Source organism: Arachis hypogaea, chromosome 1 (assembly GCF_003086295.3).
Source record: "Arachis hypogaea cultivar Tifrunner chromosome 1, arahy.Tifrunner.gnm2.J5K5, whole genome shotgun sequence".
Lineage (NCBI taxonomy): Eukaryota > Viridiplantae > Streptophyta > Magnoliopsida > Fabales > Fabaceae > Arachis > Arachis hypogaea.
The window spans coordinates 2,677,524-2,704,469 of record NC_092036.1 but is presented as its reverse complement, the minus strand read 5'-3'; the positions used below and the strand labels follow the sequence as shown (position 1 = coordinate 2,704,469).

Below are 26,946 nucleotides of genomic sequence, written 5' to 3'. Positions count from 1 at the left end.
TAAGAATAAAAGGATTTATCATGTTCGTAAATTGCATTATATTTATAGACAAAATATGATAACTTTACAACAAATGGGTCAACCATTAATACAAGCTCAACCTCTACTAGCCCATATATATATATATATATATATATATATATATATATATATATATATATATATATATATATATATATATATATATATATATATATATATATTCCAGCAAAACTTAATAATGTAAGAAAAAGATTTTAGAATTGAAAAGAATAAAACAAATCTTGAGAAAAATTAAAGGAGAGATAATTTTATTGAAAATTTTTTTAAGAAAAGATCAATTATTAATTTTTTGTTTGTCAATTACATTTCTATTAAAATTAATAGTATCAAAAAATATTTCAAATTTAATATTATGAAGTAAAAATAAAAAAAAATTATATAAGGACTGATTTGATTAATTTTAAAATTTTAAGAATAAAATTGACTTACGTCTGGACTTTCAAAAACTATTTTGGTTATAAATAACTATTTTACATATCAAATAACATGTCGCCTACGTGTCACTGACTTGACACGTCAACCAATCAACTTGTAACACGTGACACTTAACATGACACCTCATCATCCAACTGATTGTAGGACTAATTTGACTTATATTTTATCTTTCAGTGACTAATATGACTAAAAATAATTTGAGAACTAATTTGAAAAATGAGTGATCTTTTAGGACGAATTTGATTATTAACCCGAATAATAATATTAGCAAGATTTCTGATTTCATTGATAAAATTACCAGCAAATGCTGCAAATCGTCTGTTACATCTAGCGCCCAAGCACTATTTGCAGATGCAACAAGCTGCATCACAGTAAAATATATCAACTTAAAACATGATTTCTGGCTTTGAGCAATTATCATACATGTAAAGAAAGATGAAAACATGAAAAGCCAAACATCCACGAGAAATTAAGAAAACCCATTCGATAACTACCGTTATAACTAAGATTCATTTAATATCTTGTTTTGTAAAATTTTTACATGCACAACACTAACCTCATCTTCAGTCTTTTCCAATCAGGCCAACTAATAACGGATCACATCCAAAACTAAACTACTTAAAAACCAACAATAAAAAAAGCCATAAGTATTGCCTCACAGTATCTACTTTAAGTGACAATTTAAAAAACAAGATGACTGCAACGTATGCATTTTCAAAGCCTCATGAAATTAAAGGAATTAGCACAATATACAATAGATTCCTCATATGCTGTCAACCTATGAATTGTTGCGCAAATGACCTTCTTAACTCTTCAATACTGAAAAAAAAAAGTTAAAATAAGTAAAAGAAAAAAAGGAAAAAAAAGAATACAAATTAAACAACAAAATAATAAATTACTAACAATGAAGATGAAGAGTTTGAAGATGAAGATTTTGAAGATGAAGATTTTGAAGATGAAGATTTTGAAGATTTTGAAGATGAAGATTTTGAAGATGCCACAAACTTAAGAACGTAAGTTGCGGTGCGTATGCTTGGTGGGAAAACATCATAATGCACCAGAAACAGCTTATGAATCTCAAAAGGACAGTTGACCTGCAAAAAATCATAAAAATAAATATATTAAAAAAATCAATCATACAACATATGAACAAAAATATCAGCCACCCATATAAACTATATGTTAGAATGCAAAATACAAATTAAAAATGATTTCAATGTACGACTTTTTTGGTGAGCATATAGTATCATAAATAAATATTTCCCATTTTAATTACCTGTCCGTTTCCACCGAAATCAGCATGGTGGATACAATTCCTATAAAATCTTATTAAATTATGTTTCTCACTATACTTTTGAGGCGTCACCGTACGATCTTGCTGTTCATGGAAATAAACATCAACTAACACCTGATCATTGCAAAGTATATCCCATGTCCAGTACCGGTGGGTGGATTTAACGAGTGACGGTTGGGGTACATTCCGGTGGTACAACCAATCGACCGCCTCCAAAAATTGTATCCTTCTCCTCGTATCCCAAAAAAGGACTGGATCAAGACTCCACTTGATCATTAGGTCCGTCTGGCTAAATTAAAGTTATTTTAACGTAAGAATACTTCTCATCATTTAAACAAAAACAAAAAACAAAAAGTAAAAGGAAAGAAAAATACCACGAATAAGCACCGAGTTGCTGTAAACACAACTCACGAACTTCCTCAGATGATTCAGAAGTCCCTATAAATGGGAATGTGATAACTTTCTCGATGATTTCCCTCAAGTGTTGGGCATCTCTCTCTCGAAGAGTAGATTTAGATCCAACTTTCTCCTCCATGTTGGTGAGAATTCCACGTGTCACATTTCCATTCTTACATATAATTTTAATGCAACTTTCTGAATCTAAATTTCCGTGATACTCTTCCCTTAAATGCAGTATCTTTAGACCCTCAAAAACGGGTTTAAAAATAAGGATAAACTCTCTTCTTATGGCGGCCCACCATGTATTAGCATCTGAATAAGGAGCTGTATCCTTTTTGTGCATTAGCCAAGATGACAAATCATATTCAAAACTGTCGGATACCACTCTTTTCTTTGACAAATGCAAATAATGCATTCGTAAAAAGAGATTACCGTCGTAATAATTAAATAGGACTTGTCTGTTGTACCAATTTTTCAGTTTAGTTAAGTCGTAGTCTTCAGAATATTGCCGAACACTCACGCTATGTGGAAGAGGGAGTTCATATCTATCTGAATAACCACTTCTTGCCCTGATATTTCCATCCCCATCTTGCGCACCCTCATAATGGTAAAAGAATGGACCTTGTTCACGTGCTCTAAGCAGGGATCTCAATCCTACATAAGTTAAAACACGTGACATCAAAAGAATAAAGAATATTACAACAATTAAGACACAAGCAATTTTAAAGTTTGTAACTTAACTTTTTTTCAAGTAACACAAGATTAATTTAATTGATAAGTATTATGTCTTAGTTGTGTTTTATGTATCTAATCTTTCTTCTTTTGATATATATGCAGATTTGTCTCTATTCTAGACATGCAATAATTCGTAAATTAAATTCTTTTAGTTTATATATTAATTTAACTTATATTAATTTATTATTTTCAATTCCAATTAGTGATTAATGAAAATAAACAATAAATTTTAATACATACTGACCTAAAGCCATATTAATCAGCAACCAACACCTTTAAAAACCAACAAAAATCAGCAACAAAGAACAATTGTTAGAACCAAACTCAAAATGACAAATAATTCGGACACTCACCGTTTAAAAAAGATTTAACTAATCTAAAAAACTAAATCGATTAAATTGAAAGAATACTCACCAATAACAAATAGCAGTCTCGGAATCTTAATTGGAGCTCCAGGGAAGAAAAAATCCAAGAGAGAACGTTCAGCTAAAGAGAGAGAGAGAATTATAATAAGAGTAGGAGCCCACAGCCCAAAACAAGGACTCGAATAAACACTAACATAGAAGAGATTGAAATTCTAGAAAAATTGAGTATAAATGGCAAAAATATTGATGTACAAGGGGAATGAGGGAAAGCAAAATGCATGCAGAAGTTCAACAAAAAAGGTTACAAGTCAATGTACCTAAATTCTATGTATCTGTACGATAGTTAGAATAACCAAACCGGTAATCGACCCGGTCATACGACTAGGTCACTGGTTCACTTGTTCAACCGATGGGTTACTCGTTGAACTGGTTGACTACGTCACAATTAAATATAAATATAAAATTACAAAAAATAAGCTTAGAAAATTAAAATTCAAAAACATGTCTTCACAAATACACTAATAACAACCAAATGTCAATTCTTAAACATAGCTAATGATGCAAAAATAGAAAATGAACTAGTCACTAGAACAAATACTTTCTCAATTTAAATAAAACAATATAAGTAAATCTAGTCCACGGAATGATCTCAAAGTCAGCATCTATATCTTCATCAGACAAATTTGATGCCTTTGGCGAAGGCTACACTTATTTGCCTTTGCCTTTGGATCCAAAATTCTCAATCAAGTCACATTCCTTTGGCTGCACCACACAGCCACCAAACAAGTGCTTTAGTTTGTCATGGTGCACCATCTTAAAGTTATAGTAAGAGTTAGAAAAAGGGAGATACAAATAACGTTGGGTCTTATAAGCTTTTTTGTAAGGCCCGCATTTCTAGTTATAAAAGATTTTAACTTTAACAATTCTAAGGAAAAAATATTAATTAACTCATACTCTTAAAAAATTAAATTGGTTCGCAAAATTATTCAAAAGGATAATTCATTGAAAATGAACAATCTTAAACTATAAATAGATTTTGCCTCTAACTATATGATGAATTTAGTCTACCAAGTGCCATTTTCACTAAACTTAACCCCTTAAATAGAATTAAAAAAAAAAAGCCTTGTAGTTTTGTCTTATGGCATAACAAGAGACAAAATGAGACAGCATAAAATATGCAGGGTGACTGAAACCAGAAGCTATGTCTGTGTATGTTAATCAACCAGAAGCTATATCCAGAATCTTTTTTAACTGAGAAAGAGAGTTAATACCTGGCACCTTCCGTGGTTTATGTAAAGGAACAAATTTTGCACCAATCACCAATGCAATTGCATACCAAACATGAATCCCCCTAGCTTCCACTCCTACACAAAAGAGTAAACCATATTAGAGCAGAAGAAGGATCACGGGACATAAAGTAATACAATTTCACATTTACTTCTTTCTTTTTCATTTACTGTTCATTCATTCATATTCTGCAGTTATCATGCATTGACTGTGGTAAAACTTTTAGCCAAGACACCGTTCAGAAACACAGTCAGTGTATGACAAAAGTGGTGCGTCTCTCTTTAGTGCATTCTGAATGATCCTATGTTCTGTTAAAGTTTAATTACTCTGTTGGTCTCTATAGTTTCGCGAAATTTTCAATTAAGTCCTTATCCCTTTTTTCCTTTTAATTGGGTCCCTATACGTTAATTTTTTTTTCAATTAAGTCCCTACCGTGAGGATAACGTTTAAGATAACAGAATATTCCATTTAAAAAACGAGTATTCTTATGAATTAGTTAGAATAGCTAGTTGAACATACATCTATTTTTTTAAAATACCAAAAGAACCCCTGATATTTTATCCCAAAGAAAAAAAAAACCCTATCCAGCCCTAACTTGCTCTCTGAAGGTCGTGTGCACTGCGCTTTTTCTCCATCGGTCCGTAGTCTTCATCCATAGTCGTCGTCGTCCGTGGCGGAGGCTTGGTGGTCGTCCGTCTGTCGCATCCTTCTCCCTGCGCTGCTCTGTTCTGTGTTGCTCTGTTTTGTGGTCTTCTGTTTTGTGGTCTTCTGCGTTGTTTGCCCGTCGAAGCCCTCACTGTGCCTTGCCTCGCCTCACCGTGTCGCGCCTCACCGCGCTGCCTCGATTTGTCAAAACAGATGACATTAAAATTATTTTTTTTTTTAATTTTTTGGATGTTGATGAAATGTGTTTATGCATATGTCAATTTTTTCGAAGATGATTAAAATTGGTTTGCTCTAATTTTAGTGTTTGATATTCATATAGATTTTTTGTTTTGAAGTAACACTTTTTAGGATAATTCTTGCTTAGATCCTATCGTTCGTTTTTTACTTAAAGTGATTGGATCAAACCTAGTTGTTGTAGTAGTAATTATGACTTGTGAAGTTCGATTGGTGCAAATGCAATAAGGTTTAGTGATTAATTTTGAATACTGCACGTATGCTCTTAAGTATTAATGTAAAGTTTATTATGCTATCATTACTCATTAGATTATATTATATCAAATGTATGTGTGATTGCCGAGACATGGATTCCAACAGTAAAACCTTCTTGATGAGTTGATATATAATTTGGTTATACTTAATTTACTTGGATAGTAACTACATTAAAATGTTTTGCAGGCACGAGCAAAACATGACATGACAAATACTGTTGTTGCTGGGTGTGTTACTGGAGGTTCAATATCAGCAAAAGGTAACCTTATTTGCATTCATTTATGCCATTGAAGCCGCACTAGATACGTAAACAAGACAGACTTGGATGCCTTGAAGTTCCAGTTTGCTTTTTATACTTTACCTTAAGAATTTAGAATATTTAGTTTCTTGACATTTTTGGTGCTTGGAAGAATGTGTTTATACACGAGAAGTGGCAACTGAAGCCTAAGGATTTTGCAGTCTTAGGTGGTAAGGTCCTAAACCTTTAGATAACCATTGAACAAAATTGTGGCTAGCCATTGATTTGAAGTCCTATCTCTAGTCTTATGCTTTTGTTTGGGAGATTGATAAACTTAGAAAGGTATTGATTTCAAGCTTTGCTCTACCTCTGACATAATCTGTAGTTGTGAACGTGTAAATTACCTTAAAAATTTAATACTAGAGTATGTTTGGTTGGAGGATAAAAATGGGTTGGAAATTTCCAGGATGATCTGAAGAACTATAATTACTTTGATCCTAAATGTGGCATGAATACACTGTTTTCAATTAAGATTTAAATGTTTCTTATTTAATTCAAAAATCTGTTCTCTACCTTTGTTTCAGAATGCTTTGGTGTTGCTTTGTGATTGTAGGTGGTCCAAAAGCAGCATGTGCTGGTTGTGCTGGTTTTGCGGCATTCTCAGTCATTATAGACAAATTCTTAGACAAGCATGAGTTAAATGTCTGATATAATAAATTAGTAATTCTAATTGTTGCTACTACGGTAAATAATACTATTCTTATGTATGGACAGTCCAGGAACGAGACCTTCACCTAACCCTCAGAAGGTTGGCTCGTTGTTAACAAGCAAATGCTAAGGAAAAGGCTTCAATCTCACATTTCGATGTCACTGCTGAATGAATGTGGTTGCTTGAAAGGAAAATTTCACATATGAAAGAGATAGGATTCACTCACAGGAAGAAAGCGGCGAACTCCAGAGAGAGGGGAGGCGCCCTCAACCTCTTAATCAAGCTGGAAGTGAGGGGCCAGAAAGCATTGATTTCCAGGTCTATTATACGTTATTTCATCGATGCAAGTGCCGAGTTGTTTCGAGTCTCAGAATCCGATCCTCGCTCAGCTCCAGCTGAAAATGTCTGATATGTAGTCCCATTTTCCGGTAGAAATGATGGGTTGAGTCGGTAAACTGTCATGTAAAGAAAGGAGAGACTCTCCGGTTGACAGAAGCGCGATTGCAAGAGATAGGGGAAAAAAGATAGATAGCGCGCATATTGACTTATAGCTGTCTATTTACTTCTGCTGCTGCCCGTTACTAAGGAAGGGAAGATAATGGATTAAGTCAGGACACGATCGATTGAGACAGAAGGGAGGGTTGCGAAGCAAGAGGATTGCATTAATCAAGCAATGTATACAGATAGAGATGAGCATTTGTGCATTGATACCAATACAAAAAGGGGATTCGCTAAGCTAGCAGCTTTAAAGTAATGACATCCTTTCCTAGCTGACTAATAAAAGTTCTAAAACTAGTCCCTTCGTACTCTATTTTCTATTCCCCATTCCTACGAATGCTGAATCGCTTAGATGTGTTCGCCCTGCCCATGTGTAGAAGAAATATATTATGTCCGATTTGCTGACTACCTTGCTATAGACATCGCGAGAAGTAACGACAAAGCAGGAGATCATAAACAAACAAGATACAAACCAACAAACATACCTGATAGGGCTGCAGCTAAGAGCAAAAGTCATAGGGACAGCGGCGCTTCACTGGGTCCATATGACTATCATCAAAATACAGATGAAGATGCGTAGTCAACGGATCCCTAGTCTTAGAACTAGGAGTTTCACAGTGAGATAGACGTCTAAGATAAAGTGCAAGCCAGCAAGCATTCCTACTATAACATAGCCTCAGAGTCCACCAAAAGAAGATTTATAGAATCTAGGGGCACTAAGACTAGTGATAACGGGAACCCCATACCTGTAACATAAATCCTACACTCGCTAAAAAGGAGGAGTCCAGAAAGTCTATTAGAATCCCTCGGGAACAAATCAGACTTCACAATCACTTAGGCGCTTATAGGCTTAGCAAGGACAAAGCAACTAAAGCCTTAGGGAAAGAAAAGAGATCTGTTATTGTCAGCCCTCCATCCTCTACATTAGGCTAAAGCGGCTATCAAGTAATCCTAATAGAATCTGCCCTTGAATTTTCGTGTTTGGTTTGCAACCGGCCAACCGTTGGAATTCCTGTCTTATTGGCCGCTCTTCGCGCTTTGCCATCAACTTCACCCAATTTTGCATTCATTAAGCATAGCATGGATTTTCATAGTGATAATCTTTTTGCTCATTTGCTAAAGGGCACACACAAAATTGTAGTATTTTATTTTACATCGATTATTGCTTATTTGTATACAATATCAATTGGTGGATGCATTCCTCCAATTCCAAACTAGATGAAAGTATGCTCTTAAGTATTAATGTAAAGTTTATTATCAAATGTGTGTGTGATTGATAAAGACACAAATTATATTCTATGAATCCACACAAATGTAAAATGTTACATTATCATAATGCATACTTGAAGGATGAAAACTGAATTTTATATATGCTTATTACTACTATTTCTATTTCATTTTATCCATTCTTTTTTTTAAGTTCTTAAGATAAGGTATTTTGAAAGTCAAAAAAAAAAGGAGAAGGTATTTTTTGTACAATTTGTATATAAATAAGCAAAAGAATGATAGTGACAAAATAAAAGGGATTATAGAAATATTTTTCATGTCTTAGAATCATTGAATAGGAATTATAAGAATATCTTTCATTGAATATTTATAGTTTCACTGAATTTTCAATTAAGTCCCTATATTTTTTTTCTTTTCAATTAGGTCCCTAAGGGTATAAAAGTAATTTTACAATTCACTAACATTTTTTTGACGTTTAACGTTAATAGGGACTAAATTAAAAAAAAATTAACGTATAGGGACCCAATTAAAAGGAAAAAAAGTATAAGGACCTAATTGAAAATTTCGCAAAACTATAGAGTCCAACAGAGTAATTAAACCTTATGTTAACTAATGAACTATGAGTATGGCAATCTGATATTCTCTGGCTCCTTGATTTATTTGCAGGAAAAGTATGGTCCAAAGGAGCAAGTCAAGAATGGTGCACCTGCAAAGCCTAACAAGGATGGCAACAAGCAAAAGCCTGTTGATATCAATGTCGGTTTGTCCGAATGCCCTCCATGGTTTTGTAGGTATATATACACCATTTCAGTACTTTCTAATATTATTGGAGTTGCTCATAGGCGCTTGTTTCACATTATAAAAGTGAAACTTACTGAATATTCTTCCTAGTATTTGTTAAAACTTAAAACACCTTATTCTTTGGTACCAAGATTTTCTAAAATAACTTAACTTGAAAACAGTACATCTATTTCTACAGTTCTACATGTTACTTATTTTAATCAATATTTCCAACTGGCTAACTATTGCACATAATGAAATAATGAATTATAACAATTTGCTTTTCTTTCTCTGCTGGCTATTTGAATTGTTGTATTTTGCTTTGTCATGAATTGTGTAACTCTTTTTCGTTCCTATTCAAGGTTCTGAAAACCGGGCCGGTCATCAAACTATTCTAGTGACTAATTTATTAGTCCAACCGGTCAACTGTGGTTCAACCAAAATAACCGTTTTATAATTAAATAATAAATAAAATATAAATAAACACACTAAGATTAACAAAAATTAACTATATTTAACTAAGATTAACAAAATTTTCAAACATAATTTTAACAAGATCAGCACAATAATTAACGTGCTTTAACAAAAATTAACAGTGTTTCAAACCAATTTTAACAAGTTCAACACATCAAGGTCAATAAAATGAATCTATCTAGTAGGGGCTTAGTTCTATTAAAGATTAAGGCGAAGGAATAAACTCTGGGCCCCGAGGTAAGATATAGTGTGTGCAGCGACTGCCTTCTCCCCGTCCCCCCCTTCGTCGGGGGGTGCTTGTGTGGGGGGTGTGCCACCTGAACCTGAAATCGGGCTTGAAGCTCTCGCCTTACCAACGAGCCGACAGCTGATGGCTGTTGGCCAAAAAACTTGAGCGCCCCTACGCGAGCCTTATTGAAAAGGTCCCTTACTATAGAACAAAGCAAGGGATTGAGCTGCGCAAAAGCCTAAACTCTACATCACCCCTATAGAAAAAAAAAGACACTGAATGAGCACTGTCAACTCTCTAATTGCTTAATAACCTCCTTTCCTTCCCAACACCTTCAAAGTAATCTCTAGCTCATCCCACAATAAGTTATATCAATTAGAAATTATCAACCCACATTCATTTTGTATGCAAAAACAGTTTTAACATGGAAAGCTTCATTGCAAGAATGCAAGAATTCAAGTCGGTGTGCAGGTCCTCGGACAGCAAATCAATACAAACATTCAAGAAAAAGAAAGACAACACAGCAACAACACAACAAAGAATCAAAGGAACATTTAAAAACACAGCAACAACACAACACCTATAAGAACATTTAAAACAAAGCAACAAAGAAAGAAATATCTAAGAATCAACATTGCTGAGAACAATAACTTGAACGTGTATGCTCAAAGAATCAAAGGCTAAGCTTCACTGGGAAAGTGAAGAACACCCAACTGAAGGAAACTTCAATCACAGCTTAAACAAAAATTCACAATCCCTTTAAATTGAAGCAGCAAGCAACTTGAGAACTAAAACAAGGTTAACAAGGTTAAGCAGTGAACTAAATCAGCGTAATTTTAACAAAGATTAACCGAACTAAATCAACTAATTATTGAATGATTCAATCCAAAACAAGAAAACAGTATAATACAGCACAGGAGTAAAGCTAATCAATGATTCAAATTTCAATCTGAGTAGCACTAACAATCCAAAAAAATCAATGTTCTAGGAGAATCTCAAAAAAATCATTGAATCAAAGTTCTGGGCAAAGATCGAACGAAAATTTTTTAAAAAATGAAGTCATTGCCTTCGTGAGTTCGAGGAAGACGCACCAATTGTTGAACGAGGAAGAAGCGCAGAGCCGCAGACGACCGGACGAAGACACAGTGGTGTATAAGCACAACGGACAGCAGCGTTAAGTGAGACCCTTGCGGCGGTGGGGGAGTAACCTAGGGTTTGTGTTTTGGGGGTGGGGGGCTGTACACCTGTATCTGAATGAGGAGGAGGAGAAGTGGGGAACCTGCGCGACGGAGGCTTCCACGTTCGCACGGTGGCTGCGCAATGGAAGAGAAGGTTGCGATGGCTGCGGCGCTATGGAGCCATGGAGGGGAAGTGAGGGAGCAGGCATTGGCTGTTCGAAGTTCCAACGGCGGCGGTAGCAGGCGGGGGCAGGACGGACGACCTGGAGATCGATGAGGGAGCCCTGGACTGAGTGTGAGAGAGGCACTGAGGCAGAGGCGCGTTCTGGATCTAGATTCGGTTCTGGAGTCTAGACAATGGAGTCTGGTCAGGGCTAGTTAGTGTGCAGCACAGTGAAACGACGACGTTTGGTTCCTTATTAAAAAAATCGGCCGGTCACGGTTTGGTACGACCGACCGGTCCCAACCGGTTTTTAAAACATTGGCAAAACCCTTGAAAAAGAAAAATATTTAGTTTGTGAATGGCGGGCGCTTGGTATAGAAAAACGTTGTGCACTAATACTAGGGGTGTTCACGGTGCGGTTTGGTTCAGTTTTTTAGAAAAAAGTCATCCAATCTAATTGTTTTATTAAACTGCGGTCAGTTTGGTTCGGTTTGGTTTGGTTCGGTTTGTTCGGTTTTTCAAATAATATATGTTAGATGTGTTTTGAATTTAGCAACTATGTGCAACTTTTCCCACTTCTTCATGAACATACTTCAATTAAAACAGTATATACAGTATCATTTCACCAAATTTCTATAACACTCAAAAACACAAATCTACTGCTTCCAGCTAGCAGGAAAAGAGTCTTTATTAAGAATATATGCACTTCTCTTTTCTACAGCTTTATACAAGTTCAAAGTTCAAACAAAACTCAACAGTGAGCCAATTGCTAACTCACCAATATGAATCTAACTTCAGCATCTAAATTAGTCTCAATAAATTCTCACCAAAGCTATTTTGCAGTTTTTCATTCAAACAGCATGTGAACTTCTAAGTAACACAGATGGCCAGTAAAAAAGCATATTGATAGTTTATCTATGGAGAAAATTTGAGAACAACAAACCTATTGGCACATAGGTAAGACGCCTTATGTTCTTTTTGCATTTTGAAATCTTAGACATAGGTAAGGAAATTTTGAACATAAAACAAGCCATTTAACTTACAGCACACTCCAAACAGCTTTCTTTCCCAGTGAAAGCCTCTCTTTCATTGTCCTTCTCACATTTTCTGCTTCAAAAATCGGAAGCAAAAACACAACAACAAATACATTGAACATTGAACAATGAACGGTGAACAGCAATCAGAAGCAATTTTAGTAAATCAACAACAAATAAATTAAACAATGAACAATAATCAGAAGCAATTTCAGTAAATCAACAACAAATAAAAATGAGCAACAATCAGCAAATAATATACACTGAAACAGAAATTGAACAACAATGAACAATAATCAACAACAATGAATCAATGATTATTGAACAGAAATTGAATACCTAACTCGGAGGCTCCATATCTGACTTGATTCGGTGGCTGGGTGCTGTCCGCGAGGCCAGAAACGATGCTGTGGGTGGCTGGGTGATGCTGTCTCCGCGAAGCCAAAAACGGTGCTGTGGGTGGTGCTGTCCGCGACGGTGGTGCTGGCTGGTGCTGTCCGCGAGGAGGTGCTGGGAGGAAGGGATCGGCGGCGCTGGGAGGAAGGGATCGGCGGCGCTGGGAGGAAGGGTTCGGCGGCACTGGGAGGTGGTGGGAGGAAGGGTTCGGCGGCACTGGGAGGTCGTGGGAGGAAGTGGGTTGGCGCGGGCTGGGAGTGGGAGGTGCTGGGAGTGGGTTTCGAGAGTAGAGTGCAGACTGCAGAGTGAGTGTTGCGGCTAGGTTTAGGTCACGTTTGGGTGGGGGTTTGGGAAGGGTTGGTTTTGTTAGGCTTTTGTGAACGGGTTCGGAACGGTTCGGTTAAGGTTTTCAGCGTCAGAACTAAAAATAAAACTGAACTGCAATAAAAATAATAAAATATGATTTTTTCGATTTTTTGGTTTTTGATTTGTTCAATTTTCAGTTTTTTCAATTCGATTGGTCGAATTTGTTCGATTCGGATCTATTTTAAACATCCCTAATTAATAAAATCGATTTTTAGTTTATTAATTTAATCATAAATTATGAATTGAATGGATAGAATCGATTCAACTTAAATAATTATATAAAATTTTATTCTTTTTATAAAAATATTTTTTATTTTATTTTTATATTAAACTAACTATTATTTTTTTAAATTTTAATAATTAACTGATTATTTTATATCTATTATATTATGTATTATATGTAATTATTAAAAAAATAATATTAATAAATATCATATAATTATAAAAAATTATATTATAATTAATAAAAATATTTGTTATTTTTTAGTAGGTGTTTAACAAAATTTATATTTATAATACTAATTATTCATAATTAAAAAATATAATTAATTTAAAAATAAATGACTATTATAAAATCTTAGTATCGTAATAAAATTTTAGCACAACCAAAAAACAATAAACAATTTAGTGGTTTTCAATAAAAAAATCTCAATAAATAATAAAATTAAAGTTTCAATAACCAAAAAAAATTCCATAAACAAAAATTTCAACACAGTAAATAATAAAATCAGTTTAACAATAAAATTAGTTTAACAACTATTACAATAAAATGTTTATACTCAATCTTCAATTATGAATAATAAAATAATTTTCATGCAAATAATTTCACTAAACTCTCTTTATAAAGAAATTACAGAGGTTGACTTATCGCAAAAAAAGTGACAAATGGCGAAAAGACTGATGATGGCGATGAAAACTAATCTTGCTGAAGGCGGTGATGGAGACCGTACTGCAAGTTAACGGAGACCGAGCTGGAGCTGGAGGCAGCGACGAAGATCCAGATGGAGGCTGCACAATTCTTCTTGGGATTCTACCTCTACTTCTCCTCGCGACAAAGACAGCAACGATTCTGTCTCTGGCGCGATGATTTTGCCTCTAATAATTTTCTTCAAGTGTGCGACGACGACATTCTCCCCGGACACACAATGACGATTCTTAGTTGACTCGGGATACTTGCGAGTGAGAGGGAGAAACAGTAAGAGGAGGTAGCGATTAGAGAGGAGGTGCGTGGCGATGAGAGGGGAAGAGGGTGACGGATGGCGGTGAGAAGAGAGGTGAAGAAAATTTGTGAAATTTTGGGATTGAATTTTGAAAGTGAAAATGAGAAGAGTGATGACACAATCACAAAGAAAAAGGTTATGATTTCAAAACTAATATATATCAAGGACATTTTAGTCATTTTCTATATACAAATATATATGGGTACATATGGATAACGACATCTCTCTCCATTCTCGTTTATTTCACAAGTCCCCGTCCCCATAGGGAGAAAATCCTTCCTATATCACTATCCACTCTACCAAAAAAAATTGCCAAGCCTACTCTCTACCTAGCAATTAAAGCATCATATATTAGATAAATACATATACCAACAGCAAAAAAATTATTTCTTAAAAAATATTTCATTCAATTTGTATTTAAAAATTAAAATAAGTTAAATAACAAGTTTCACCTTTTTTAAAAAGAAAATTATTATCATAAAACTATTTTTTTTTGACAACTTATATTATGTGATACAATTCTACGAATTTACAAATATTTTTCTTAAGATCAATAACTCATATGAGTTTTTATAAAGAGTAAAGTATCGTTTTTGTTCCTAACGTAAGGGATAATTTTGAGACTTATTCCAAACATTAAGGACAAAAACGATACTTTACTCTTTTATAAATAAGTTTAAATTACTTGTTTATATCTTTATTATTCCTAGTAGATAACATATATAAAAGATTTTATATTAAAATATATGTTTATAATTTTTATCCAATGAAAATAAAAAATATACATAAGAAAATTTACAACCAATTATGATTTATGTTTCACAAATTTAACCATGTATATACTCACCTCAATCAACTTGCACACTCATAAAATATGCAATTCTTTTAAGTCATGTTTTCTTCACTATTTTAGGCTATCAACACTTACATTGTTAAGAGACTAAGAAAATTTCCAATAACTAAGCAAGCTTTCTAATTACATCTTAAATTTGTTTCACAGTTTTCATTTATTTCGAAGAATGATATATAATAACGTGAAAATCACATACTTTATAGTATCTAATTAAATATGCAAAATAATAACAAATATAGACAAATTCTTTGGTGCATTTTTTAGAAGAAATATGGTGTTATTTTAATGGTCTATCATAAACATTTAATTGTACACTCTTTTTATTATTTATAGTTACAAATTAACAGATAAAAATATATTATTTAAAAAAATACAATTTATTTTTTGTTACTTTTTTATTAGGTTTTCTAATTGAAATCACGTAATTAGGACCGTTAATGTTATAAAAAGTTAAAATCAAATACTGGACTTGTTAATTTTTTTTCTTACACTAGAGAGGATTCGTTCACGGCACAACGGTACCCTCCATTCTTTAATCCACATCACTTACCATTCTTCACAAACTTCCATTAAATATTAATATCATCGTGCACTACTTACAGTTGCACCCGTTATATCTATCTCCATTATTATAGAGAGTAAGTTATGTGTAAATAATCACAAACTCTCGCTCCCACCGATCCACATCATAATCTCTTTCTTATTATTTATTTAATCTATAATGTTAGGAAACATAAAAAAAAACAGTCAGAACTTATTTTATTTAATATTTATTAATTATCGCAATAATTAATAAAGGCTAAATAAGGTAAGTTATGGATATTTTTGGCTTATTTTCTTTTGTTACCAAACATCTCTATTATCTAATAACAGTCATGCTACACATCTATGTAATTTTGTATCTAAGTCCATTCAAGTTGTCCTAACACAAAAAAACTAATACTATTAAATGAAACGTGAAATACAAGCGCCCAACACACACGAAACGACCGCTCTTACCCAACGCTTTTTCTCTTCTTCTTCTATTCTCTCCCGCGCTTCTTCTTCTTCTTCTTCTTACGCTCGTTTACGTACGAACCGTCTTCTTCTTCTTCGCGTTCCTCCTCCTCCTCCTCATTCTCCTCCTTCTTTTTCGCGTTCCTTCTTCTTCACGTATTTTCTCCTTATCGTCATTCTTTTGTTGTTGTTGCTGTTGTATTTTTTGTCTTTTCCTCATTCTCTCTGGTGAAAAAGCAATAGAAGGTGAGGAGGAAGAGTTTTGAAGTGTGCAGAACAGAAATGAACCGAACATGTCATTATGATGAAACAATTGTATAGTACTGAGTGAACGAAACATAATACAATATATAAAATCAAATTCAAACAGCTTTTTGCATAATGAACCGAACCACGTACTCATGGTGGAACAATTGTATAGTACTGACTGAACGAAATATAATACATTATATAAAATCAAATTCAAACAACTTTCTGCATAATGAACCGAACACAGTACTCATGGTGAAACAATTGTATAGTAGTGAGTAAACGAAACGTAACCCATTATATAAATTCAAATTCAAACAGCTTTCTGCATAATGAACCAAAAACGTCATTATGGTGAAACAATTCTATTGTACTGAGTGAACAAAACATAATCCATTATATAAAATCAAATTCAAACAGTTTTCTGTATGATGAACTGAAACAGTACTGACGGTGAAACAATTGTGTAGTACTCAGTGAACGAAACATAATCCATTATACAAAATCAAATTCGAAACACCTCTGTCTACAATTTAGATATTATCAATTCAATTCATATTCATATTCATATTCAGAACACCTCCGTCCATTCAATTCAATTCAAATAAAATTAGCAATTGCATTCCATTGTATTCGATTCAAAATTGAATAATCCAAATCTCATCAAATTGATTCGTTTCGAAAGAATAATCCAAATTGCTCTCATTCAACTAATTTGAAGTTGATTCATTCATTGCTTTAATTCAGAAGTCCAGATCGAAGAAGAAAATGAAGAAGAAGAAGAACGATGAAGCTTATTACGTTGAAGTCAATCCAGATCCATAACGAAGAACGCGAGTAGAGAAGAAGAAGAACAAGAAAGAAAATACGAGCAGAGGAGAACGACGAAGCCTATAACACGAGGAAGAAGAAGAAGAAGAAGAAGAAGAAGAAGAAGAAGAAGAAGAAGAAGAAGAAAGTTTAGGCTGCAACAGATGATTTACGTTGAGCAAAGGTCATAGAAGGTTTACGTTATATGTAATGCGTGAATCACAAACGATTTGGAGATTGGAGGAGGCGTCTATAGCAAAAAAGAATTGGATAACATCCATGTATTTTTTACATGGATGTGGAGCATTATTGATTTAATAATTATTTGCATGGATACATGTTCCTTAAGCATTGACATGTATTCATGGCTAGCCCTTGGTCATCAAACTCCATTCCTCTACCTATGTAACAAGTTAGCCAAAAGAGGCCACATAATCACATTATTTGCGCACAAAACAGCACCATCCAAGTTAGTCCATTTCAATCTTTATCCAAATCTCATCAAATTCGTCGCCGTCGCGGTTCCCCACGTGGACAACCTTCCACCGAACGCAGAAACCACTTCAGACGTTCCATACCCTCTGCACCCACTCATCATGACAGCAATGGACTTAACCCAAGGCTACATAGAAAGTGTAAGTATAATACCCACATTTAATTGGCTCTAGGATCACTCACTCATATAAATGACGTTATCATATTTTTCATCTCTTAAACTCACTAACACTCATAATAATAAGGAGAGAATTTTTCGAAACAAACACTAAGTATTTTGGTTCATAGAGAGATCGATAACAACATACATATGAAGCTTTTATATAAGCAATGCTTCCTACTAAAATAATAATTTATGAATTACAACTCAATTTTGTAATGATCACTATTTTATGAGCTGGCTTCATGAATCTTCTTTCAGCTTGTATTCATGTAGTTTTCATAATCTTCTAATTTGCTTGACTTCCAATTTCAATTCAATTTGATTTTGAATTTCTTCAATGTTGTAGAATTTGTAGTTGTACTACTCTCTTGAATGTTCTTCAAAAATTTCAAGCTTCCAACATCTTCTAGTAAATAGATGATTATTGTTTTCAACTCAAACTTTGTTTCTTCAATTCTTTAACCATGTTTCATGAAAATTCTAATCCATGCAAGTTGATAGATAGCACAAGAAGTTTGTAGAATCTTGGTGATGAACCATGAACTTGTAACCACTTTGAATTCAAATTGAATTTTGCCTTTGACTTTTCTAAACATTTGTTACTTGCATACCACTTGATTTAATTTTCTAACATTGCCTCCCTTAAATCAAGCTGTAGAGTTTATCATTCCAAGCATCCTTTTCAATTTGTAAAATGACTCGGTCTTCAGCGGTTTTGTAAAGATATCTACAACTTGATCTTCAGTGGGACAGTACTCAATAAAAACTTCTTTCTCATTTACCAATTCTCTAATTTTATGAACTCGAATATCAATATGCTTTGTTCTTCCATGAAATACTGGATTTTTGCAAAGTGCAATAGCTGACTTGTTATCACAAAATATTGTTGTTGGAGTACTTTGTTTCTCATTCAATTCATCAAGAATTCTTCTTAGCCAAACTGCTTGCGTTGCACAATTTGCTGCTGCTATATATTCTGCTTCTGCTGTAGAGAGTGCTACTACTGGTTACTTCTTTGATGACCATGAAATTGCACCAGAATCAAGATAAAATACAAATACTGAAGGACTTTTTCTTGTTTCTATATCTCCAGCCTAATCACTGTCAGTGTAACCGACAAGATTCACTTCATTAGTATTTTCATAATAAATACTATCATTTAAAGTACCTTTGATATATCGAAGAATCCTTTTTGCCGCTTGCAAATGGTTGGTACAAGGTTCCTCCATGAATCTGCTAAGTAAACTAACCCCAAACACAACATCTGGTCTAGTCGAAGTCAAGTACCTTAGACTTCCAATCAAGCTTTTGTAGTATGTGGGATTTACTACTCTTCCTTTATCTTCTCTTAGTAACTTGAACTTTTCTTCGACTGGAGTAGGAACTGGCTTTGAATGTTCCATTTGAAATTTCTTCAAAATATCATTTACATATTTCTTTTGAGAAATGAAAATACCATTATCTCTTTGAACCACTTCAATGCCAAGAAAGTAAGATATCAAGCCCATAACTGTCATTTCAAAGTGCTTTATCATAGCCTCCCTGAATTTTGCAATTATCTTCAAATTGTTCCCAATAAAGATCAAACCATCAACATAAATATACACGATCAAGATATCTCCAGGTTCAACGAACTTGATATAAAGAGTATGCTCAAACAGACATCTTCTGAAACCATTCTCAATGAAATAAGAATCAATCTTCTTGTACTATGCTCTTGGTGCTTGCTTTAACCCGTACAAAGCTTTCTTCAATTTGTAAGCTTTATCTTCTTTTCCAATAACTCCATATCCTATAGGTTGCTCAACATATACTTCTTCTTCTAAAGTGCCATTTAGAAATGCAGACTTAACATCCATTTGGTGTATCTTCCACTTATTTTGAGACGAGAGTGGAATAATCATACGAATAGTGTCTAATCTAGCAACAGGAGCAAATACTTCAAAACAATCGATACTTGGCTTTTGTTTGTATCCCTTAGCAACTAATCTTGCTTTAAAACGATCAACTTCACCACTGGGTTTGTACTTAGTCTTGTAAACTCACTTTACTCCAATCGACTTCTTATCTGCTGGTAAATCTGTCAGATCCCATGTGTCATTCTTTCCAATGGCATGAATCTCCTCATCCATTGCTTTCTTCCAATTGTTATCTTTAGAGGCTTCTTCAAAGTTCAACGGCTCACAATCTGAAAATAGAGCAAAATTTATGATTTCTTCATCGGACAGATCGTTGTCATTGCCTACTTCATAATCTGCTAATCTAGCAGGTAGTCTCCGCTCTCTTTGAGATCTTCTAGATGATTCTGGTTGTTTGGTTGTGTCAGGTTGCCTTTCTTCTACTTTATCACATGTATTTGGAATTATAGTCAGCTACTTTTCTGTCTTTGTGTTCTAGTCCCACTTGTCTTTCTCGTCAAACGTCACATCTCTGCTGATGATCACTTTCTTTGATTCTGGATTATACAACTTGTATGCTTTTGAGTCTGTGCAATAGCCGATAAAGATACACTTCTCGCCTTTGTCATCTAACTTCTTCCTTAATTGATCTGGTACGTGGGCATAAGCTATACACCCAAAGACTCTGAAATGATGGATGAAAGGTCGCTTTTCACTCCAAGCTTCCTCTGGAGTTTTATCACGAACACTCTTTCTTGGACACCTATTTAAAATATGAACTGCTGTTGTAATTGCTTTTGCCCAAAATTCTTTAGTCATTTGTTTTGATTTGAGCATGCATCTGACAATATCCATTATGGTTCTATTCTTTCTTTCAGCAACTCTATTTTGTTGAGGAGTATATCTAGTTGTTAGTTGGTGTTGAATTCTGTGTTGTTTAAAGTAGTTTGAACATGCAAGATATTTTGTTCCTCTGTCTGTTCTGAGAATTTCGATTTTATAGCCACTTTGTTTTTCGACAAACGCCTTGAATGTCTTAAAGACATCACATGCTTCTGATTTCTGCTTTAGAAAGTATACCCATGTATATCTACTAAGAGCATCAATAAAAGTGATAAAGTACTTGCTACCACCGTTGCTTGAAATTTTTACAGAACAGAGATCTGAATGTACAATTTCAAGTAATCTTCTAGCTCTCTATGACTTTTCTGTAGGAAATGGATCTCTGTACTTTTTTCCCAGTTGACAAATCTCACAAACACAATTGGGAATATGAATCTGTGGTAGACCAGAAATAAGTCCTTTTCTTGACAGGTAGTTTAGGCCAGAAAAATGAAAATGCCCAAACCACATATGCCACAACCAGTTATCATCAAGTATCACAGAACTCATGCAAGAGGGATTAACATATTGAATTTTTAATGGAAATATTCTGTTTGAAGTCATCTTTGCTTTATCTATGAACCTTCCGTTGTTGTTAAACACAGTGCAACATCTATGATAAGTTATCATCTTATATCCCTTTTCAGATAATTGCCCCATACTCAGTAAATTGTAATCAAGCTCAAGAGCATAGAAAACATCAGAAATATAACTCAGAGAACCATCCTTCAATCTATTTGGTATGTGCCCTTTTCCTTCAATAGGGATCTTTGTACTATTACTGAACTTTAATAATAGTTTAACTGAATCATCTAATGAAGAAAATAACTCCTTTCTACCAGACATACGATTACTACAAGCATTATCCAAGTACTATATATTTTCATCTCCAGCACATGAATTACTTGTAAAAAATGAAGTTTGAGTACCCGGATTATCATCAGTATTTTGATGCTGATTTTCTGCAACGTGTGCTGGATTGTTATTCACCATTTTGAAATTGCAATCTGCTGCTTTGTGTCCAGACTTTCTACAATGAAAGCAGTTGAAATTGGTTCTTTCTTGATTAAAATTGCCTTAACCTCTTCCTCGGTTGACAGGCCTGAAATTTGTTCCACCTCTTCCTTGATTAGGTGGTGAAAAATTATTGTAACTTCCTTGGTTGTAATTGCCATGACCTCTACCTCTGAAACTTTCTCTACCTCTACTTTGAAAATTAAAACTACGACCTCGTCCTTCTTGTGTATGACTTGATGCTGCAACATTGTTTAAATTCACTCAGCTTTTCAGGGCTTCCTCGGTTGATTTTTCTGATTTCTCCAGTATTCTACTGATGTTGCTTTCCATGGTTCCTTGCAACTCTGCAATCGTCATGGTATCCATATCGTGGGACTCTAGTATCGTAGTCACCACATGGTCATACTTCATCGGCATGGTGCGAAGAATTTTCTCCACCACTTTGCTATCGGGCATATCTTCTCCATAGACTCTCATTTTATTGACAAGATCTGTAACACGAGTAAAATATTGCTCAACAGTTTCTGAGCTAGACATCTCGTACCTTCCATATTCTCTTCTCAAAGACTGTAACTTTGCTTTCTGAGCTTTATCTACGCCTTTGTATGACAGCTTCAACGTGTTCCATGCTTTCTTTGCACTTTTGGCATTTGCTATTTTGCCAAACACCGTATAATGTACTCCTTGATGAATTTGAGATAGCGCTAATTAATCTCTCCTTTGTTGGGCAGCATCTGCTCCTTCTTCCAAACCCGGTTCAATAAAATTCCGCAGGTTCTGGGCCTTTAAATGGGTAGACATCAAAGTCTCCCAATAACTATAATCAAGTTTCCCATCTAACTTGGGACTGGACCACACAATATTAAAAGTGTTTGCCATATCGACTCTTTGAATAAACAACTATATGAGAACTCTTTCACAACTCACAAACTCTCAAACACCAAGCGCTGGGTTAACCAACTCTGATACCAAAATGTAAGTATAATACCCACACTTAATTGGCCCTAGGATCACTCACTCATATAAATGACGCTATCATATTTTTCATCTCTCAAACTCACTAACACTCATAATAATAAGGAGAGAATTTTTTGAAACAAATACTAAGTATTTTGGTTCATCGAGAGATCGATAACAACATACATATGAAGCTTTTACATAGACAATGCTTCCTACTAAAATAATAATTTATGAATCACAACTCAATTTTGTAATGACCACTATTTTATGAGTTGGCTTCATGAATCTTCTTTCAACTTGTATTCATGTAGTTTCCATAATCGTCTAATTTGCTTGACTTCCAATTTCAATTCAATTTGATTTTGAATTTCTTCAATGTTGTAGAATATTGTAGCTGTACTACTCTCTTGAATATTCTTCAAAAATCTTCAAGCTTTCAACATCTTCTAGTAAATAGATGATTATTGTTTTCAACTCAAACTTTATTTCTTCAATTCTTTAACCATATTTCATGAAAATTCTAATCCATGCAAGTTGATAAATAGCACAAGAAGTTTGTAAAATCTTGGTGATGAACCATGAACTTGTAACCACTTTGAATTCAAATTGAATTTCACCTTTGACTTTTCTAAACTTTTGTTACTTGCATACCACTTGATTTAATTTTCTAACAGAAACTTATCTTTGCCAGCTTAAAGCTGATCTTGTTTTCTATGATTTCACTCATTGGATGCCATCATTGGCAAGGCGTTTAAGACTCAAGGCCATTGACTTTTGTATTGTCAGTTCTGCCATGATAGGGTACAGTGTTGTATCTTCAAGATTCTAAAAAGGGGACGACCAAACAATGAATGATCTCATGAAACCTCCTCTAAGGTACCCTGATTTATCTATCACATTTCACGTCCATGAGGCACGAGCGTACGCTAACAAGCAGAAACATGTGTTTGGGAGCAATGTTCTTTTCTATGATTGTATGTTCATTTAATTTCCATGAGTGAAGCCGATGCAATAGCGTTCAGAACTTGCAGCGGAATTGAAAGGCCTCACCTTGATTTTGTAGAGGAACAGTTCAAGAAGCTTGTGCTTCCTACAGGACCAGTGATACTAGAGAAACCAAACTCTGCATTGGATGAGAAATGGGCTTCTTGGCTTGGAGAATTCAAACAAGGCTCAATGGTTTATTGTTGTCTTGGAAGTGAGTGCAGGTTGAGGCCAAACCTGTTTCAAGAATTGTTGTTGGGTCTTGAACTAATTGGCATGCCTTTTCTTGTAGCTTTGAAACCCCCAATTGGGTTTGATTCAGTTGGAAGAAGGGTTCAAAGAGAGGGTTAAAGGAAGAGGGATTGTGTATGGAGGGTGGATCCTTCTGTTGGATGCTTCATTACACATTGCGGGTCAGGTTCTTTGTCAGAGGCATTGCTCAATGAGTGCCAGTTGGTGTTGCTTCCAAATGTTGGTGACCAGTTTCTGAATGCAAGACTGATGAGTAAGAATTTGCAAGTTGGTGTGGAAGTGGAGAAAGGGGAAGACGATGGATTGTACACTAAGGAAAGTGTGTGCAAAGCAGTTAGTATTGTAATGGATGATGAGAATGAGACAAGCAGAATAGTCAAAAGTAACCATGATAAGATTAAGGAGGTGTTGCTTAATAAAGATTAAGTCTACTTATATTGATGCTTTCTGTAAGAAGCTTCAAGAGATACTTTGAAGGTTTTTTCATCTTTCTTATTTTAATATGTATTTTGAGGTTCTAATGTGTTGTATTGTGAATGTGTGCTATAATGTAGGTGTAATATTGAGAATTTGATGTACACCAGATTAGTATCTGATTATCGTTTTATCTTAAATTTCTTCTAGCTTCTATTACTTTCTCTAATGATAATTACTTGAGTTAAATTACACACTTTTCTTCTTAACTTTTTATCATTACTGATACTCATTTAAGGAAAAATCATAATTAACAGTGAAGCTACTACCAAAGTTGATTCCGGTAGTATGTGCTCATTTTTTTCTTTAGCAAGTCTTGGGTTCAAAATTATACTCTTGAACAAAATTGACTTTTGTAAATGATATCCATATTTTGCAGTGAATCCAATATTTATCCAATATTTTATAGTAAAGTTGAAGCTAGTAAAATATACACCAATTAATTTACAGCTAATACTTAAATCAATATAAAGAACAACGAGAATGGAGGAAATCACAAACAGACTAAGAAGGTGAATGAATTTAATTTTCAACTTGTTGTATGATCCAAGTAATGTTAGAAGCAAGTGAACTCATAGTTTTTATCTTGACTCAGAAAGCTGGTACAGAATCGTAGTTTGTAAAATTCTGAGATAGAACATAAACAATACTCATAAATTATAAAGAAATATAAAAAACAATTATAGCTTCATTTTATGCCATTCCACAATCACTCAAACTTATTAAACCACTCTTCTACCTTAGCCCATGACAACAATAAAGACGTCTCACGGCCCATAAATTCAGCCCAACAAAATACACAAATTTAATTGTAATTTTAGTCTTTATCTTTATCTTATCTTTATCTTTATCTTATCTTTATTGTTGTCATGGGTTAAGGTGGAAGAGTAGTTTAATAAAACTAAAATTTGAAGAATTCAAGGAGATTAGAACAGAGCATAACATAGTAAATTAGAAAAATAACATAGTTGAATGCCTGAATCATATGTTAATATTATGTGCTATAGCAGAGCAGATTCAAAACTTAACAAAGCAGATTAAAAGATAAGAAAGCAAATTCAAAGCAGATTTAAGCATGACAAACAAAGCAGTGAAAGCACAAGCACAAGAGAACAGATAGTAGAGGGAGAAGAGAGGAGACTTAATTATCTTTGTTTAAATGCATGGGGTTAATATGTTTTGTTTTTAACCCTTCATCACTTTGTTTAAATCATCTGAGGATGGAACAACAGCACTTAATTATCTTTCCAATCTTGTGTTTGTGAATCCGTGAGACTCATTTAGTCATAGTCACTTGTGCAAATTAATTAGATTTCAAAGCAAGGAAATAACAAAGATCAATTAGTGAGTGAGTGACGATAAGAACGAAACCACCAATTAATTTGCCCATGCATTATAATATAACATGATCAGTACAATTTTTTTCCTCAACTATACATAACAATATATTAAGAAGAACAATATCACTATAACAATGAGGCATATCTGTATTCTAACTTCATATTAATTTATAAATTTCGCTAAAGATAATACAGTATGCTTTGTCTTTATAGTACTTGTTTAGATGTCATTAAGTTGATAAATTTTTTTTTATTTTTTAGCGTATTTGGTAAATTTTCTAGTAATAAAAATAAAAACACTAAAAAAATAAAAAACATCTTTTTAAAAAGCTATAATTTATATTTTTTTAAAAGATCTTTTTTTCTTAAAAAGATATTTTTCACATAATAAATAAGCAAAAAGTACTTTTATATTGTTATGCCCAAACATACTGTTATGCAGATTTTTAGCAAATCGTGGTTGGTTCGATATCTAATATCTGGGTACGAAATCTACTCTCTTTTTGTGAGTACCGATTTTTAAACGTGCACCAAAGATTTCGTTCTTGGATGAAAAGATAAAGAAAAACTTGAAAAGTAAAAAGAATTTAAACAACTTGAAATAAAAAACACAAGAAGTAAAGTAAATGACCTTTAAAATTAAAGAAAAGCAATAAAATATCTTCAACAGGGTCGAAGAACTTTGAATTCAAATACAATGCAGAAATGTTAAAAGAAGAAAAGAAAAGGTTTGCCAAAGGAAAGTAAATTGCAGAAAAGGTAATAAATTGCAAGAAACTTAAAAGAAATGTAAAGACATAGAAGGAATCTTACAGAAAATAAAACTCTTTGCAAACTCAGAAAGTCTCTAAGAATGTGAGTGTGCGAGAGTGTTTTCTGAAACCGAATTCTAACATTTGTTCCTTCCAAACTTTATCTATTTATAGATTTTTTTCAACCAATCAAATTTCATTATATGCTCCATATGTGAGAAATCTGAGTGTAACCATTCCCGCCACTTAATGATGGATAATCGTCTTCAACTAACTTGATTATTAACCCTATTATTACTTCAATTGCTTAATCTGTTTCGACAAGCTTCATCGATCAAACCTATTTTGCTTATCGATAACCCTCCTTCGATGAACCCTAAACCCACTGATAGGATCCAAACAAGTAAAAAGTAACACCTTCGATTTTGACTAACTAAATTAATGACTTTATCTTTTCGACTAACTCAAGTACATCACGTCCTTTGAGGTCGATTCTCTTTCTTTCGATCTATACACTTTACCGATCTACCAAAATATTCAACCAACAATTTGCCCCCTTAAATCGACAACTTCCAACTAATCAAAAATAAAAAGTTA

General features: G+C 33.9%; 2 protein-coding genes and 1 pseudogene across 2 annotated transcripts in view; 2 read left to right on the top strand and 1 right to left on the bottom strand.

Annotated features, from left to right (window-relative positions):
- The window catches only part of LOC112710990 (naringenin 8-dimethylallyltransferase 2, chloroplastic), a gene marked incomplete in the record, with an annotated part of 176,568 nt that overhangs the window by 40,948 nt on the left and 108,674 nt on the right, over nucleotides 1-26,946 (top strand).
- Nucleotides 947-13,038, bottom strand: LOC112790220 (uncharacterized). Its single transcript, XM_072198100.1, has 7 exons — nucleotides 12,582-13,038; nucleotides 4,542-4,634; nucleotides 3,320-3,391; nucleotides 2,146-2,824; nucleotides 1,754-2,060; nucleotides 1,381-1,571; nucleotides 947-1,296 (listed from the first exon to the last, which is right to left on the bottom strand). Exons 4-7 carry the CDS (start codon nucleotides 2,583-2,585, stop codon nucleotides 1,251-1,253), a joined length of 984 nt encoding a protein of 327 aa, XP_072054201.1. The 5' UTR covers nucleotides 2,586-2,824; nucleotides 3,320-3,391; nucleotides 4,542-4,634; nucleotides 12,582-13,038; the 3' UTR covers nucleotides 947-1,250.
- Nucleotides 17,462-24,388, top strand: LOC112790229 (UDP-glycosyltransferase 79B30-like; annotated as a pseudogene).

Bases quoted from the DNA above. Each gene is read 5' to 3' on its own strand.
- LOC112790220 (XM_072198100.1), bottom strand. From the start codon at position 2,585: ATGCATTATTTGCATTTGTCAAAGAAAAGAGTGGTATCCGACAGTTTT. The intron at 2,061-2,145 runs GTATTTTTCTTT...ACTTTAATTTAG, and splicing joins CAACTCGGTGCTTATTCGTG to CCAGACGGACCTAATGATCA. The intron at 1,297-1,380 runs GTTAGTAATTTA...TTTTTTTTTCAG, and splicing joins TCAAACTCTTCATCTTCATT to TATTGAAGAGTTAAGAAGGT.